The following is an 18,261-nucleotide window of genomic DNA, read 5'->3' on the forward strand; positions in this document are numbered from 1 at the left end:
AATGCTTTGGGGGAAAAATGTTCAACCTCACAAATATGAAAAGATGCAAAATAGAACCTAAGGAATTGAGAGGAAGATCTAACAGTATATGACATAGTCTCAGCTCTAGGCAAAGGTACGGTTACACAGACATTCTCATCCACTGCAGACAGGAATGCTGTTGTGTGCAACTTTTCTAGAAGGTAATCAGGCAGTTGGTATCAAGGGCCTTAAAATATTCATAATGCTGACCCAAATAAGTCCAATCCTTGAGGAGCATTCTACAGAAATCAGGGAGAAATGCAAAGATGTTGGCACAAGGATGTTCACTGCAACAATTTCTATTTAAAAAGTAGAAATAGGGACTTCCCTGGTGGTCCAGTGGTTAAGACTCTGCGCTCCCACCGCAGGGGGCACGGGTTCCATCCCTGGTCAGGGAACTAAGATCCCGCATGCTGCTCAGTGCAGCCAAAAAAAAAAAAAAAAAAGTAGAAACAAATTTAATGTTCACATATGGTACACAACGGAATATTATCAAGTCATTAATAGTAAGGGATGCTGGAAAATACTTATAATTTAATATGAAGTCAAAAGGGCAAAATATAAAAATTTATGTAAACTATGACTATTTTGTTATATATTTACATAATGTGTATATATATATATGATACTGAATGGAAATATACCAGATTATTAACAGTAATAGTCTTAGGAAAGTAACATTAAAGATGATTGCTATTTTCTTCTTTGTATTTTTCTATATTCCCCATTTTTTATGAGCTAAGATGTATTATTACTGTAATCAAAAGAATTGTAAATGTTATTTTAAATGGAGTGCTATAGCCATAAGAGTTTGGAAGTTCAGGAGTGTGGTGACACCAGAATTATAGTTCAATGTCAAAGTAAAACGAGTAATAAATCAACAGTTGGAGTCATAGGAAATGGGCAAGGAGATAACTTTTACTAACCCAGAAGACCACACAAGTGAGAAAATCAAGAAGCCACAGAAGACAAGTTATTATATTTAGAAATAACTTGACATTACCTGTTTTGTTCAAAGTAGATAATACGCTCGAAGTAGCATCTGAAATAAAATAATAAAAATTAGCACAACTATTGGCATGGTTAACAAATACATGCATCTTCCTAGGTTCCTTAAACATTTCACTTTTCCCCAAATCCTGGAGAAGTTAGAGACTTCTGCAAAAGCCAAGCGGTCCACCCCCTCACAACACTAGCCATTCCCCAACCCGCGCAGACCATTCCTGAGCAAGTATTCATTCATTTAAAAATGTGTTTCCTGAACATGTTTTATGTGTCTAAAACACAGCAGCACTCCTATAATCATTAGATTTAAATAAACCCATTTATGTTGTTTAATATTTTGTCCCATTTTTTTCTCTATTATAATGAAAGTCTCTAAGGGATATGACATTTCCGTAGTTAGTAGTAACTTTAATATTATACATAGCCCTGTACATGCTTAATGCATTTGTACCTAAAGGTATACTCTTATAAAGCAATCTTTAAGAAATTCTAGTTTAAATTTGGAGTTCTTGAACATGATATTCAACGAACTTTTAAGGAAATCTCATTTTGATCGTTTCACTTAAAATCCAATTTAAAATCTACCCTACTGGTATTTCTGTAAATGAAAATCCTTCTAGAATTTATTATTCTGGATGAAACTTTAAGGGGGAAAAAAAGGCATGTACTACATTATCACACTTTAAAAAAAAAAAAAAAACCCACATAAATGGGATCCAAAAACTACTGCCAAGGCGATTTTAAAGATGTTTTTTCACTGTAAAAAGTAATTGCACATAGAAATGATAACGTCTTCCCTTCCCACTAGACCAAATGTGAATTTAAACCAGTTTTGATCGGCGTGAGTTGCATCTATGATTGTTTAGCTCCTTAACCACCAACCACATGCTGAGATTTCATCTTAACTAAGGGACTGTGAAAAGTGTTGGGTTTTGACTGCAATAAGATGGAAGGCTGTCTACCCACAGAGAAAGGGAACAGAATGTGCTGCCCTGCCCACCTCCCTCGATTATAGCCCAATTCTTTGCCCTTTTCCCTAGCATGAAGCCAGATTTTCTTTTTCATTTCATATTATTTAAAAATTGATAAAATCATCTGTAAAAAAAGGCTGTCTCTGAACACTTTGTGCCTCTAAATCCAGGCTGAATCACATTAAAGTCACTGGATGTGCTTTTCCCATTTAAACAATCTGTCCTGTAAAGTGTGTTGGCATAGTGTTGGAGAGCAAGTAGAGCTCTCAAAATGTGATCGATATTTCTTTCCTTTCACAGCACAGTTAGAATGGTGGACGGCTGTCCTCCTTCCACAATAAGAATTTTATCATTTAACCAGAAAGTTTAGTTTGCTCTCCAGGGTCGATGGTCTGGGGGATTTTTTGTGTTTGTTTGTGTTTGTTATTTGAATAAGGAAACCTTCAACACCATTCATTATACTTATATTCATATTAAGGGTTATCAATTTTCACTTGCTTCAGAAAAATTCTTACCATTTAGGCTTGTAGTTTCAACCTCTTTTGTCCCGAGGAAAAACGACAAGACAAAGGTATAATTAAATCAAAAACTTAACAAATTGGGGTAAATCTAGGTTTAAATTTTTTCAAAATCTTGCCTGGAGTACCATTGGAGTAAGGGACAAAACCAACAAGAGATGATTCAGCTGCAGGAGAAAAAAAAAATTCCAATTAATACTTTGAAACAATTATTTATTGAATTTTAAGGAGTAAAACTTTTGAGACATAATTATGAAAAGTAGAAAATGTGCTATCAGACCAATATGTAGTTAAATCTGCAAGTCCCATAATCACTCAGTGAGTATACATTTAATCAGAAAATCATAAAGAAAGAACCCAAGAGATGAAATGAGTACAACTGTTTCATTTTACAGGTAAAGAATATGAGACTCATGACCACGAAGCTTGCTCTGACCTATGGAATATTATGGAAATAACTTTAGGAACCACAACAAAATAGAGACATATTACTTTCAAAATTTTTCAGCCAGAGAGTTCTACAAAACATTTTATAGTTTAATAATTTGTCACACTACAATTATGAAACATATTGGCACATAGGTTCTACTCTGTTTATAATGACACCTGGTAACTTTTCTCATAACGAATTTAAGATTTAAAAAAATGACACTGCTATCACTCAGTACTGTACTACCTAACACAACTTCCTGGTAAGTTATTTTAAAATATGGCTGCTGGGACTTCCCTGGTGGTGCAGTGGTTAAGAATCCGCCTGACAATGCAGGGGACACGGGTTCGAGCCCTGGTCCGGGAAGATCCCCCATGCTGTGGAGCAACTAAGCCCGTGCGCCACAACTACTGAGCCTGCGCTCTAGAGCCCGTGCGCCACAACTTCTGAGCCCACATGCCACAACTACTGAAGCCCACATGCCTAGAGCCCGCGCTCCGCAACAAGAGAAGCCACTGCAATGAGAAGCCCGTGTATCGCAATGAAGAGTAGCCCCCGCTCGCCACAACTAGAGAAAGCCCATGCACAGCAACGAAGACCCAACATAGCTAAAAAAATTTTTTAATTAAAAAAAAATAAAAAAATAAAATATGGCTGCTATTAAGACAATCAGGTTGTAAATTTCCCGTGGAATAACTCTATTTATGCTAAGAGGTCAGTCTACTGCACACACTTTGCATGTTTAAATATTAAAAAGATCCAATGGCTTGACCTCTCCATATACACAGGACAAGTAAACATTTTACAACTAAACTGAGCTTTGCAATAGGGAGCCTGATATTCAGCTGGTAAGGACAACATTTGGGTGTGTCGAGGTGCTTGGCTGGCCTGTCTGTTTTAGACCAATCATGCGTTGGCTGAAACACACACACCCTGTCTGTCCTACATTATTGCTTCCAAATTTTGTCATTTACTACATTTTTTTAAATTGCCAAGTATACTTCTTGAGAAGTAAGACAGTTCCTGAGCAATGAGATTCAAAGCCTGGGTATGGAATCCTTTGCTCTTGGGGCAGAACAATATAATTGGCCAAAGGTGGTTTTTAATCAATGACTATTCATTTTTCTGACTGGAGAGGAAAGGTGACACCATCCAAAGAGGCCTGCGGGCACAGTCGCCTGTCCACCCCTGGATGTGTGCTGGCTTTCCCCTGGGGCCCCGGGGCTGTGCCTGGCATCATTGTGTGCCTCCAAACCCTCGACCTCATTCCATGCAAACAGAGCTTTGCAAAGATATCACCATGATTAAGTCTGAGAAGGCTACTGCAGCAGAAGAAAAATACAGTGGTTCATTTTATCCTAGAAGTTTAACAACAAGGGGGCAAGCTGGCTTAGCAAAAAGAGCTTGGGCTTTGGAGATTTGCAGTCCTGGATTTGAATCTCTGCCCCATTACTTAATAACTTAATAATAATGATCAGAGACTTCCCTGGTGGCACAGTGTTAAGAATCCGCCTGCCAATGCAGGGGACATGGGTTCGAGCCCTGGTCTGGGAAGATCCCACATGCCGCGGAGCAACTAAGCCCGTGCACCACAACTACTGAGCCTGCGCTCTAGAGCCCGCAAGCCACAACTACTGAGCCCGCATGCCACAACTACTGAAGCCCACACACCTAGAGCCCGTGCTCCACAACGAGAGAAGCCACCGCAATGAGAAGCCCGTGCATTGCAATGAAGAGTAGCCCCGCTCACCGCAACTAGACAGTCCGTGCACGCAGCAATGAAGACCGAACGCAGCCAAAAATAAATAAATAAATAATTTTTAAAATAAATAAATTTGTAAAACTAATAATAATAATGATCGTTATTACTTACTGAGGGTTTACTCTGTGCCAGGCACATGTGTTATCTCATTTCATCTTCACAACTTCCCCATGAAGCGAGTACTGTTATTCTCTTCAATTTACAGATGAAGAAACTGAGGCACAGAAAGGTGAAGGAACTTGTCCAAAGCCATAGAGATAGCAATGGGGGGGGGGGGCCAAATTCAAACCCAAGTAGTGTGGCTCCAGAGAATGTGTGAACATGAGCAAGTTTCATCCTCTCTGACCCTCAGTTTCCTCATCTATAACATGAATATAACGATCCCTATACTGCAAGATTGGAAGCAGAATGAGATGTCGGAAGATTCCCAGACACGTAGAATGTGCATGAGCAGTAATAGCGATTATTACTAATTTTAGTTAAATGAATTAATAACAGTAGAAGCTCATTTTCACACAACTAAGGACAATGTGAGTTGACTCACTCCTTACCGTAAAAGATTGTTCTGTACTATATGGTATATATATTACAGAATGAAACACAGAAGTAGGAGTTAGAGAAGCCACGTGCTGCCTCTGTGATGTGGGGCAAGAAGCCGTGTGAATTTAGATAAGTTATTCAGCCTCTCCAGGCTTCACCGTGTTATTAACTAAGGGATGGGGTGGGACCATTTTATCCCTGAGGTCCCGTTGTAGCCAGCAGTCTGGAATGCAGGTTCTGCTCCTGGTTCCTGCCAAGACGGGTCCTAGTTATAAATTTCTCTTTATTGATTTGCCTTCCCATTCTCATGAGTGCTAAGCCCTTAGAAGCTTTTTGAAAAATATTCATTCAGTGGGGTGCTGAGGAAGTATATTTAAGAGAATATCTCAACCCTCAAATATAGGAACATTTGGCATGTTTATGTCCTTGATACTCTTCAGGAGACATGAACTAGAATACTAAAAATAACACTGAAGAACTGAAGCAGTTACCATGATGAAAACCTACAACTTAGTCCCTAGCTTTGTTTAGCAATGTGGGGGGATTGATAGACTATCCTGTTGTCTGTGTCTGCTATTGATTTTTCAGGTGTAGGTTTAATGCAGAATTTAATTAAGCTTCATAGAAGAAAACAATTTTGCTGTATCTGACATTGCATGGAGAACTTTTAGAATATTTTGCTGAAATTCCCCCAAAGTCATGAAATAACAATCTTACCAGAAGGTGATAACAAACTGGAATTATCAGCATGCTCTGTTGAGGAAAAAGGTGATTTAAAATTAGTTTAGTTTGTAGATTAAACAACAGAGACCTACTGTATAATACAGGGAATTATTACAATATCTTGTAATAACCTATAATGGAAAAGAATCTGAAAAAGAATATATATATATATATATATATATATATATATATATATATATATATATATATATCTCTGAATCACTGTGCTGTACACCTGAAACTAACACATTAGTGTAAATCAACTATACTTCAATAAAAAAATGTAAAAGTAAATAAAATTAGTTCAGTTTGTACATGAATTTGTAGGAGATTAACATCTTTAACGGCAGTGAATGTAAAATGAGTTGCAAATAGCTACCAAAAGAGGGCAGTATGTTAACTTACTATTATTTACAACAGCCTAATCAGTTCTCTCAATTCTCCACAAAGACATATCTCTGGTGAAGCAATTCTTCCAATTTAACTGTTGATGGTGCTCTATATATTTTGTTATATAATGGTTTAGTACATTTAAAAATAAAAATGATGACTAAGAACTTCGGTTGTTGGCAAATGTTCATTAGAATGTGTAAATGTATACATCTGCATAAATTAAACTTCCCGTAACTGTACTTCTTTTTATACTTATTAGTGCAGACTTTAACCTTTAATTAAGCCAATCAGACACCTCTGGGTATATAAACTACAAGAACTGCTGTGTTATTTATTTTGGGAGGATGCTAGATTCCTTAAAAGAAAAGTAATTCTATTTTTTTCTCTATGAAAAATAATACACTTATTGGAGAAACTTCAGAAATTACAGATAAACAAAAAGAAGAAAATTAAAACCACCTACAATTTCACCACCCAGACATAAATGACATTAACATTTTGACATATATTCTTTTCTCTTTCTATGTGTTAATGTATATCTACATATGAATATAAATATATGAATGTGAGCAGAAGCAAGAAAAACTACAATCCTGCAGCCTGTGGACCAAAAACCACAGTTACAGAAAGATAGACAAGATGAAAAGGCAGAGGGCTATGTACCAGATGAAGGAACAAGAAAAAACCCCAGAAAAACAACTAAATGAAGTGGAGATAGGCAACCTTCCAGAAAAAGAATTCAGAATAATGATAGTGAAGATGATCCAGGACCTCGGAATAATAATGGAGGCAAAGATTGAGAAGATGCAAGAAGTGATTAACAAAGACCTAGAAGAATTAAAGAACAAACAAACAGAGATGACCAATACAATAACTGAAATGAAAACTACACTAGAAGGAACCAATAGCAGAATAACTGAGGCAGAAGAACGGATAAGTGACCTGGAAGACAGAATGGTGGAATTCACTGCTGCGGAACAGACTAAAGAAAAAAGAATGAAAAGAAATGAAGACAGCCTAAGAGACCTCTGGGACAACATTAAATGCAACAACATTCGCATTATAGGGGTCCCAGAAGGAGAAGAGAGAGAGAAAGGACCAGAGAAAATATTTGAAGAGATTATAGTCGAAAACTTCCCTAACATGGGAAAGGAAATAGCCACCCAAGTCCAGGAAGCGCAGAGAGTCCCATACAGGATAAACCCAAGGAGAAACACGCCGAGACACATAGTAATCAAAGTGGCAAAAATTAAAGACAAAGAAAAATTATTGAAAGCAGCAAGGGAAAAACGACAAATAACATACAAGGGAACTCCCATAAGGTTAACAGCTGATTTCTCAGCAGAAACTCTGCAAGCCAGAAGAGAGTGGCATGATATACTTAAAGTGATGAAAGGGAAGAACCTACAACCAAGATTACTCTACCCGGCAAGGATCTCATTCAGATTCGATGGAGAAATCAAAAGCTTTACAGACAAGCAAAAGCTAAGAGAATTCAGCACCACCAAACCAGCTCTACAACAGATGCTAAAGGAACTTCTCTAAGTGGGAAACACAAGAGAAGAAAAGGACCTACAAAACAAACCCATAACAATTAAGAAAAGGGTCATAGGAACATACATATCGATAATTACCTTAAACGTGAATGGATTAAATGCCCCAACCAAAAGACATAGACTGGCTGAATGGATACAAAAACAAGACCCATATATATGCTGTCTACAAGAGACCCACTTTAGACCTAGGGACACATACAGACTGAAAGTGAGGGGATGGAAAAAGATATTCCATGCAAATGGAAATCAAAAGAAAGCTGGAGTAGCAATACTCATATCAGATAAAATAGACTTTAAAATAAAGAATGTTACAAGAGACAAGGAAGGACACTACATAATGATCAAGGGATCAATCCAAGAAGAAGATATAACAATTATAAATATATATGCACCCAACATAGGAGCACCTCAATACATAAGGCAACTGTTAACAGCTATAAAAGAGGAAATTGAGAGTAACACAATCATAGTGGGGGACTTTAACACCTCACTTACACCAATGGACAGATCATCCAAAATGAAAATAAATAAGGAAACAGAAGCTTTAAATGACACAATAGACCAGATAGATTTAATTGATATTTATAGGACATTCCATCCAAAAACAGCAGATTACACGTTCTTCTCAAGTGCGCACGGAACATTCTCCAGGATAGATCACATCTTGGGTCACAAATCAAGCCTCAGTGAATTTAAGAAAATTGAAATCATATCAGGCATCTTTTCTGACCACAACGCTATGAGATTAGAAATGAATTACAGGGAAAAAAACGTAAAAAAGACAAACACATGGAGGCTAAACAATACGTTACTAAGTAACCAAGAGATCACTGAAGAAATCAAAGAGGAAATCAAAAAATACCTAGAGACAAATGACAATGAAAACACGACGACCCAAAACCTATGGGATGCAGCAAAAGCAGTTCTAAGAGGGAAGTTTATAGCTATACAAGCCTACCTCAAGAAACAAGAAAAATCTCAAGTAAACAATCTAACCTTACACCTAAAGAAACTAGAGGAGGAAGAACAAACAAAACCCAAAGTTAGCAGAAGGAAAGAAATCATAAAGATCAGAGCAGAAATAAATGAAATAGAAACAAAGAAAACAATAGCAAAGATCAATAAAACTAAAAGTTGGTTCTTTGAGAAGATAAACAAAATTGATAAGCCATTAGCCAGACTCATCAAGAAAAAGAGGGAGAGGACTCAAATCAATAAAATCAGAAATGAAAAAGGAGAAGTTACAACAGACACTGCAGAAATACAAAGCATCCTAAGAGACTACTACAAGCAACTTTATGCCAATAAAATGGACAACCTGGAAGAAATGGACAAATTTTTAGAAAGGTATAACCTTCCAAGACTGAACCAGGAAGAAACAGAAAATATGAACAGACCAATCACAAGTAATGAAATTGAAAATGTGATTAAAAATCTTCCAACAAACAAAAGTCCAGGACCAGATGGCTTCACAGGTGAATTCTATCAAACATTTAGAGAAGAGCTAACACCTATCCTTCTCAAACTCTTCCAAAAAATTGCAGAGGAAGGAACACTCCCAAACTCATTCTATGAGGCCACCATCACCCTGATACCAAAACCAGACAAAGACACTACAAAAAAAGAAAATTACAGACCAATATCACTGATGAATATAGATGCAAAAATCCTCAACAAAATGCTAGCAAACAGAATCCAACAACACATTAAAAGGATCATACACCACGATCAAGTGGGATTTATCCCAGGGATGCAAGGATTCTTCAATATACGCAAGTCAATCAATGTGATACACCATATTAACAAATTGAAGAATAAAAACCATATGATCATCTCAATAGATGCAGAAAAAGCTTTTGACAAAATTCAACACCCATTTATGATAAAAACTCTCCAGAAAGTGGGCACAGAGGGAACCTACCTCAACATAATAAAGGCCATATATGACAAACCCACAGCAAACATCATTCTCAATGGTGAAAAACTGAAAGCATTTCCTCTAAGATCAGGAACAAGACAAGGATGTCCACTCTCACCACCATTATTCAACATAGTTTTGGAAGTCCCAGCCACAGCAATCAGAGAAGAAAAAGAAATAAAAGGAATACAAATTGGAAAAGAAGAAGTAAAATTGTCACTGTTTGCAGATGACATGATACTATACATAGAGAATCCTAAAGATGCCACCAGAAACCTACTAGAGCTAATCAATGAATCTGGTAAAGTTGCAGGATACAAAATTAATGCACAGCAATCTCGTGCATTCCTATACACTAATGATGAAAAATCTGAAAGAGAAATTAAGGAAACACTCCCATTTACCACTGCAATAAAAAGAATAAAATACCTAGGAATAAACCTACCTAGGGAGACAAAAGACCTGTATGCAGAAAACTATAAGACACTGCTGAAAGAAATTAAAGATGATACCAACAGATGGAGAGATATACCATGTTCTTGGATTGGAAGAATCAATATTGTGAAAATGACTATACTACCCAAAGCAATCTACAGATTCAATGCAATTCCTATCAAATTACCAATGGCATTTTTTACAGAACTAGAACAAAAAATCTTAAAATTTGTATGGAGACACAAAAGACCCCGAATAGCCAAAGCAGTTTTGAGGGAAAAAAACGGAGCTGGAGGAATCAGACTCCCTGACTTCAGACTATACTACAAAGCTACAGTAATCAAGACAATATGGTACTGGCACAAAAACAGAAATATAGATCAATGGAACAAGATAGAAAGCCCAGAGATAAACCCACGCACCTATGGTCAACTAATCTACAACAAAGGAGGCAAGGATATACAATGGAGAAAAGACAGTCTCTTCAATAAGTGGTGCTGGGAAAACTGGACAGCTACATGTAAAAGAAGGAAATTAGAACACTCCCTAACACCATACACAAAAATAAACTCAAAATGGATTAGAGACCTAAATATAAGACTGGACACTATAAAACTCTTAGAGGAAAACATAGGAAGAACACTCTTTGACATAAATCACAGCAAGATCTTTTTTGATCCACCTCCTAGAGTAATGGAAATAAAAACAAAAATAAACATGGGACCTAATGAAACTTCAAAGCTTTTGCACAGCAAAGGAAACCATAAACAAGATGAAAAGACAACCCTCAGAATGGGAGAAAATATTTGCAAATGAATCAACGGACAAAGGATTAATCTCCAAAATATATAAACAGCTCATTCAGCTCAATATTAAAGAAACAAACACCCCAATCCAAAAATGGGCAGAAGACCTAAATAGACATTTCTCCAAAGAAGACATCCAGACGGCCACGAAACACATGAAAAGATGCTCAACATCACTAATTATTAGAGAAATGCAAATCAAAACTACAATGAGGTATCACCTCACTCCTGTTAGAATGGGCATCATCAGAAAATCTAGAAACAACAAATGCTGGAGAGGGTGTGGAGAAAAGGGAACCCTCTTGCACTGTTGGTGGGAATGTAAATTGATACAGCCACTATGGAGAACAATATGGAGGTTCCTTAAAAAACTAAAAATAGAATTACCATATGACCCAGCAATCCCACTCCTGGGCATATACCCAGAGAAAACCGTAATTCAAAAAGACACATGCACCCCAATGTTCATTGCAGCACTATTTACAATAGCCAGGTCATGGAAGCAACCTAAATGCCCATCAACAGACGAATGGATAAAGAAGATGTGGTACATATATACAATGGAATATTACTCAGCCATAAAAAGGAACGAAATTGAGTCATTTGTTGAGAAGTGGATGGATCTAGAGACTGTCATACAGAGTGAAGTAAGTCAGAAAGAGAAAAACAAATATCGTATATTAATGCATGTATGTGGAACCTAGAAAAAGGGTACAGATGAGCCGGTTTGCAGGGCAGAAGTTGAGACACAGATGTAGAGAATGGACATATGGACACCAAGGGGGGAAAACTGCGGTGGGGTGGGGATGGTGGTGTGCTGAATTGGGCGATTGGGATTGACATGTATACACTGATGTGTATAAAATTGATGCCTAATAAGAACCTGCAGTATAAAAAAACAAACAAACAAAACAACTAATACTAAACTTTCATTGGGTTATTTGTATGTAAATATGTTAATATAAATGTTTCAGACATTACATGAAATTTCTAAAAACCTTTTATTTGTATTTGTATGGAAATATGTTAATATAAATGTTTCAGACATTACATGAAATTTCTAAAAACCTTATATTTGTATTTGTATGGAAATATGTATGGAAATTTGTTAATATAAATGTTTCAGACGTTACATGAAATTTCTAAAAATCTTATATGTTCTGGTATAATGTTATAAGTAATAATCCTAGTTATTACTTTAAAATGTATATCTCAGAAATAACTAATTTTCTTGTCAACTGTATTATTATGAACTTTCATCAAATCTTTAACTGTGGTCATTTTTAAGTCTTTTGTCATTTACAGACAGTTCTGGGTGTACTCTGATGCTTTTGCAAATATGTTCCTATAAAAGGGTTTCATCTTCAAGAAATTCATGGAAAAGACTCTGACAAGTACAGGTTTCTGGTAACTGACTGTGCTGCTGAACTGAATGAATAAGCATTTTCAGAACTCTAATGAAAAACTGATGAACTCATAAAAGTGCTAACAAAAGATCAGGATGAAAAAAAAAATTAATTACATGGGACTGAGTGAACTGATGAGGATGAGTATAATTTTTGTGACTTTCTGTCCAAATTAAAAAAAAAAAAATCCCACAAGGACTCAGAGGCAAAGAATATACAAATCAATTTTCACTGCAAAGTAAAGGAGCTGTTACAGTGGAGGATTACTGGACTGAATGTCAATATTATGACATAGTATGAGTGTGTTTCATGTTTGGTAATTGCAATCATTGATGCTTTTGTTGTGGTCATCCATGTACAATGCTTGGTGTCAGTCTATTTATCTCTTGTAAAAATAAAATACAGTGTGTGTGTGTGGAAAAAAAAAAAAAAAAAAATTGATGCCTAATAAGAACCTGCAGTATAGGGCTTCCCTGGTGGCGCAGTGGTTGAGAATCTGCCTGCTAATGCAGGGGACACGGGTTCGAGCCCTGGTCTGGGAAGATCCCACATGCCACGGAGCAGCTGGGCCCGTGAGCCACAACTACTGAGCCTGCGCGTCTGGAGCCTGTGCCCCGCAACGGGAGGGGCCGCGATAGTGAAAGGCCCGCGCACCGCGATGAAGAGCGGTCCCCGCAACGCGATGAAGAGTGGCCCCCGCTTGCCGCAACTAGAGAAAGCCCTCGCACGAACCGAAGACCCAACACAGCCAAAAAAAAAAAATAAATAAATAAATAAAGTAGCTATAAAAAAAAAAAGAACATTATCTAAAAAAAAAAAAAAAAAAAAAAAAGAACCTGCAGTATAAAAAAACAAACAAACACAACAACTAATACTAAACTTTCATTGGGTTATTTGTAGGGAAATATGTTAATATAAATGTTTCAGACATTAAAAAATAAATAAATAAATAAATATATGAATGTATGTGTATACATATGTACTTATATGTACGATAAGAAAGATCATGTCACTTAAAACTATTTGTAACCTGATTTTTCTCATGACACTATATCCTGAACATTGTTCTATATCATTAAACAATCTTCCCCAATACCATTTTGTGATGACCGCATAGCATTTCATTGATTGGATGTACCATTAATTTATATAACAAATTTCCTTTTCATGGACATTTTAGTGTGCACAGTTTTTCATGATTATAAACAATGCTGCAAGAAATCCTCTTGGTAAGTTTTTGTATACACACTTGGCTATTTCTTTCAGAAATTCCATGAATTTTGATTGCCAAGATGCCTTACAGAAAACAAACCAATTTATACCGCTCTTTGCAGTACATCAGAGTGTTACTTTCCCAAACTCTCACTCAATGGGTTATTACCTTATAAATTCTTAAACTGTTTTTAATTACAAAGGAATGGTTATTTCCATAGTGGTATCTTGAGATACAATTAAAAAGAAAGAATAAGTATATTTAGAAACTAAAATTGCACAGTGAAACATACCTGGTAGCTTCCAGGAGCCTATTTTCCTTAAATGGTGGTAGGGTACTGATTATTTTCTGGTATAATTAAAACACAGTTCTGCTTGAAAGCAGGACTGAATGAGTGCTCAAGTGGTTAGCGCAGAGTAGTTAGTGTCTTGATGCCCTAATTTAATTGGCATTGTCTCTTCTTAGTCTCTGTCCTTCAATATATCCCTCATGTTACCTTAAATATCCCACCAATCAAAGAGTCTGTTGAATTAACAGGAGTTTAATTTTGAGAATGCTCCTGGGAGCACTAAGGGGAAATCAGTCATTCACAGCTTAGTATGAATTAATTCCAATTGGCTGAAGTCTTCTGATTATGTAGCAAAGACCTACCATACTGGGCCATGTTGAAAATTTCCGGGAAGAATCAACATTCAATATGGGCTACTTGAAAATGACACATCAGTTTAGGCAGGTGAGGTAGAGTGGTGTGAGAGTGTGGCACAGGCAGGGAACAGCATGAAGGCACTGAGGAAGAGTTGAGTACCAGGGAAGAGGGATGGAGAGTGATGTTGAAGGGCAACAGGGGCTAATACTGCTTCCTTTTCAATTTTGCCCAGTGGCTGACCAGAGTCACCAATTGTTCAACCTTCTCCATTGCTAAATCCTTTGATAAGGGCTGTATACCCACAGGGAAAGGGGTTCATCTGAGTTTTACCTCTTTCTTAGATGCTAGAGGAAATGGACAACTCAAGGGTAATAGGAGAGCCAGAGTGGAGAAGGATCTTTCCTGGTTGGCCATCTCTGGGTAGACAGGTTTGATAGGCATGGATTCACAATCAAGAGGTAAAACCTGATCAAAACATAGATCAAGGGCCAGACCAGCCCAGCCTACAGGGCTCCCAGCAGAGACCTACACTGATGAAGGGAGGGAACCCAGTAAATAAAAGTTAGAGGTTTTTAAATTGTTATTGTCTGCTTTTTCTCTTTTGGCATTTTTTTTCTTCTAGGGGCCCGATTACTCAGTGACTAACATTTTATTCACTTTTTCTGTCTCTCATTATAATTCTCCACATCACTCCTCCTGGTCCCACATAGAGACGTCCCATAGGCCTTACATTTTCCTGAGTATCAGCGTCGGTTTCTCTTGGGCTCTCTCCTAACTCACTTCCCATTTGTTACAACCAAGGAGGTGGTCGGCATTTCCAGTGAGTCATATATTTGAGTTCCATGCCACTCTTAGGAGACAAAACATTTCCATTGTTAAAAAGATTCGCAAGCAAAGAAAGGAAAAATATTTAAATTTTTCAGATTTTCCTTTGGAAACTTACAAAGAGTAAAATTTAAAGCATTGTTCATTTATTGAAGTCTCGATTTAAGTCCATAAAAAAAATTATTGTGAGCTGTCGATAAAATTTACTCAATATGACTCCCTAGTGATTTTTTAAAACAAAGTCCATATATTGCAATTATGATGACCAGGAGTTTGGCATGCCTAAGCTTCGAATGGACGCCAAAAAGAAGAACTGGCAACTCAAGAAAGTGGCCCCCCTCGATGGGGTCTCTTTCCCTACATCGCCTCCCTGGCACATTCTTTCAAATTTATTGCTACCACCTCCCCAAATCCAATCCCACATGATCAAGTGTGGTCTGAGCACTGCCATGTGAATGCCTTACTGTCATTGCCTCTCCAACCCCATATATCCAAGACCTTGTCCCCCATCGCCCCACAGCATTTCCATATCATTCTTGAATCTGATGGACCGCTGGTAACACCAGCCAAACAAGTGAAACTGGAAAATTCAGTATATTAGTTTCCTGTTGCTGCTGTAACAAATTACCATGAACTTAGTGGTTTAAGACAATGCAAACTTGTTACGTTAAGAGTTCTGTAGGTCATTAGTCCAACATGGGTCTCACCAGACTAAAATCAGAGTGTCAACAGGCTGCACGCCTTTCTGGAGGCTCTGGAGGAGAACCTGTGTCCTCCTTATTTGGATAACTGGCAGAATTCAGTTCCTTGCAGTTGGAGGACCTAGGTCCTCATTTTCTTGCTGGCTATAAATTGAGGGCCGTTCCTCGATTCTAGAAGCCATCCACATTTCTTGGCTCATGCCCCATTCCTCCATCTTCAAAGCTAGCAACAGTGGGATGGGGTAGGGGGAGTCCTTCTCATGCAGCATCCGTCTGACTCACTCTTCTGCCTTCCTCTTCCACTTTTAAGAACTCGGGTGATTAGACTGGGCCCACCCAGGCAATCCATGATCACCTCCCCATCTCCCAGTCCTGAACTTTAATCGCATTTGCAAAATCCCTTTTGTCATGTAAGGCAACATAGTTACAGGTTTGAGGCATTAGAAGGGGACATCTTTGGGGAGCCATTACTCTTCCTACATACTCAAAAATCCAGTTTTTTAAAATTATGGAGAATATGAGTTGCAAGGAACCACACTTTAGGAAGAAAAATCCCACAGGGGTTAAGTGAAGGGCCCAGAAAACTAGAGTCAGTTTCAGCAATACAGCTGAGTCTACAAACCGAAGGCTCACTCTCTGGCCATTGCCCTTGACTCCTCCTGTTCTCCACCTCCCACTCCCACCCCCAGATTCCGTCATCCATCCTGTGCATTCTTCTCACCCTAACAGGGAGCTGTTGCAAGGATTAAAGAGAAATGATGTATGTGGTGATAGTAAGAGTGAACAATGATTGATGCTTCCTGTGAGCCAGGCTTAACACACGAAGAGCTTCATACACATTTTATTATTTACTCAGCCAACGACTCTATGAAATATGTGGATTCCTTAGCATCAGTCCTTTTTAGTGCTTGAGAAACTGAGGCTGGGCGAGTTTCTGTGAATTGTTCCAGGCCTCCGTGGGAATTCACTGTAGAGCTGCCTGATTTGAACCCAGGCAGTCTGACTTCAGAGCCTACCCTCTGGGCCTCTATTCTATCCTACCTCCAATGACAAACTCTGTAGACCATAAACTAGTACATAAATGGAGGGTATTAATATTCCCTAATCTCTCTCTCACCTCTCCTTTCTTCCCATGCCCACTGCCCCCTTCTAAGCCCAGATCTTGATCGCCTCACACATAAGTGAAATATTAGAACCCGGAATCTTCTCATTGGCAAGGATCTTAACGTTCTTTGCATCTGACTTCTCACCCAACTCAGTAAGCCATCCACCGAATGCACATCATTGGCTCCCAATCCCAATTCAGCTCCCCGACAAGTTCTACCTTGCCCACACAATGGAACTCACACTGAAGTTTTTGAAAGTTTGAATTACTTACCAACATTTAAAAATTAGGAGATTTCAAATAAAATTCCAAATTCTTACCCTTCCAAAATTGGAAGTTTTAGATGACCCCTTTCTGTCAGCTCTCCAGCCCTCTAAAGCATGCCCTGGCATGAAACTGATGGAGATGGCTCTTTCCTCTTTGTATCTTAAAGTTCATTCATTGGCTACACCATTCACTTGGCATTTGGACATATACTGTTAGGCATTGTTATTTAACTTTTCCACTGTATGTCTTGTTTTCCCAGCTAAATGCTAAGCTGCTTGATTCTTTATTATCCTCCAGGAATCCAGTGCAGGGCTTTGTATGTGGTAGATATTCAAAATATTTTTGGATTGACTGATGACATCATTAAGGAGTCTCCAGCAGTCATGAATATATGACAGGTAGTTCAAGAGCAGGAATTTAATGCAAATATTGCAAGGGGTCATGTCCCTGTGATACAAAGCACAGCAGGGGACAGATGGGCAAAAGATCTGAGAGCAATGAGGCAGAGTCCATGAAGGAAAGACTTGAGAATACTTCTTAGATGGCTATGGTTCAGAATCTGTACTTTGGAATCATAGCTATAACTGCCAATCACAGCAGGTAGCTTGCTTAACAGATCTTCCAAACGTATACTAAAATGGCCATTCAACTGCCGTATCACAAACGTTGCCTACAGCAATGATCTCAATACTGTACCCTTTATCGACCTTTCCTCTGTTCCTAATGCCGTCTCCCTGCTCGCTCACTCCTGATTCCTGGGATCACCTCCCAAATAACCTGCACCCAAGTCATACAAGGTCATGTCTGAGGGTTCTGAGGTTTTCATTTTTCTTCTGCTATTTGATATGTGGGAGATGTAAGACTTAAAATGTCAGACAGTTGGTTCTCTTTACACCCAGCACATTCTCCCCGAAGTTGGATGGGAAAGATAAAGGCTTAATCTTCTAGGAGTGGATCTAAAAAGAATACAACTAGCCCCCCTTGCATGAATGTTTTAGAGCCAACTAAAATTTGTAATCT

At 38.0% G+C, this 18,261-nt stretch overlaps 1 protein-coding gene and 1 long non-coding RNA gene across 15 annotated transcripts in view; one reads left to right on the top strand and one right to left on the bottom strand.

Annotated features, from left to right (window-relative positions):
* ADGRG2 (adhesion G protein-coupled receptor G2) overlaps positions 1 to 18,261 on the bottom strand; it is a 143,704-nt gene that overhangs the window by 43,844 nt on the left and 81,599 nt on the right. For 9 of the 14 annotated variants that reach the window (XM_082375513.1, XM_082375526.1, XM_082375519.1 and 6 more), the window contains 4 exons: positions 5,965 to 6,000; positions 2,635 to 2,682; positions 2,513 to 2,536; positions 1,025 to 1,063 (listed from right to left, as the gene is read on the bottom strand). In XM_082375513.1, the coding sequence (XP_082231639.1) occupies positions 1,025 to 1,063; positions 2,513 to 2,536; positions 2,635 to 2,682; positions 5,965 to 6,000 (147 nt within the window). Of the gene's footprint in view, positions 1 to 1,024; positions 1,064 to 2,512; positions 2,537 to 2,634; positions 2,683 to 4,818; positions 4,895 to 5,964; positions 6,001 to 18,261 lie in introns of those variants that run through there. The other 5 variants (XM_082375521.1, XM_082375520.1, XM_082375512.1 and 2 more) reach the window with 3 other exon arrangements.
* Positions 1 to 18,261, top strand: part of LOC309620021 — a 601,726-nt gene that overhangs the window by 6,793 nt on the left and 576,672 nt on the right. The gene's annotated exons all lie outside the window — the stretch shown is intronic.

The sequence above is a fragment of the Balaenoptera borealis genome, assembly GCF_965194805.1.
Source record: "Balaenoptera borealis genome assembly, chromosome: X".
Classification (NCBI taxonomy): domain Eukaryota; kingdom Metazoa; phylum Chordata; class Mammalia; order Artiodactyla; family Balaenopteridae; genus Balaenoptera; species Balaenoptera borealis.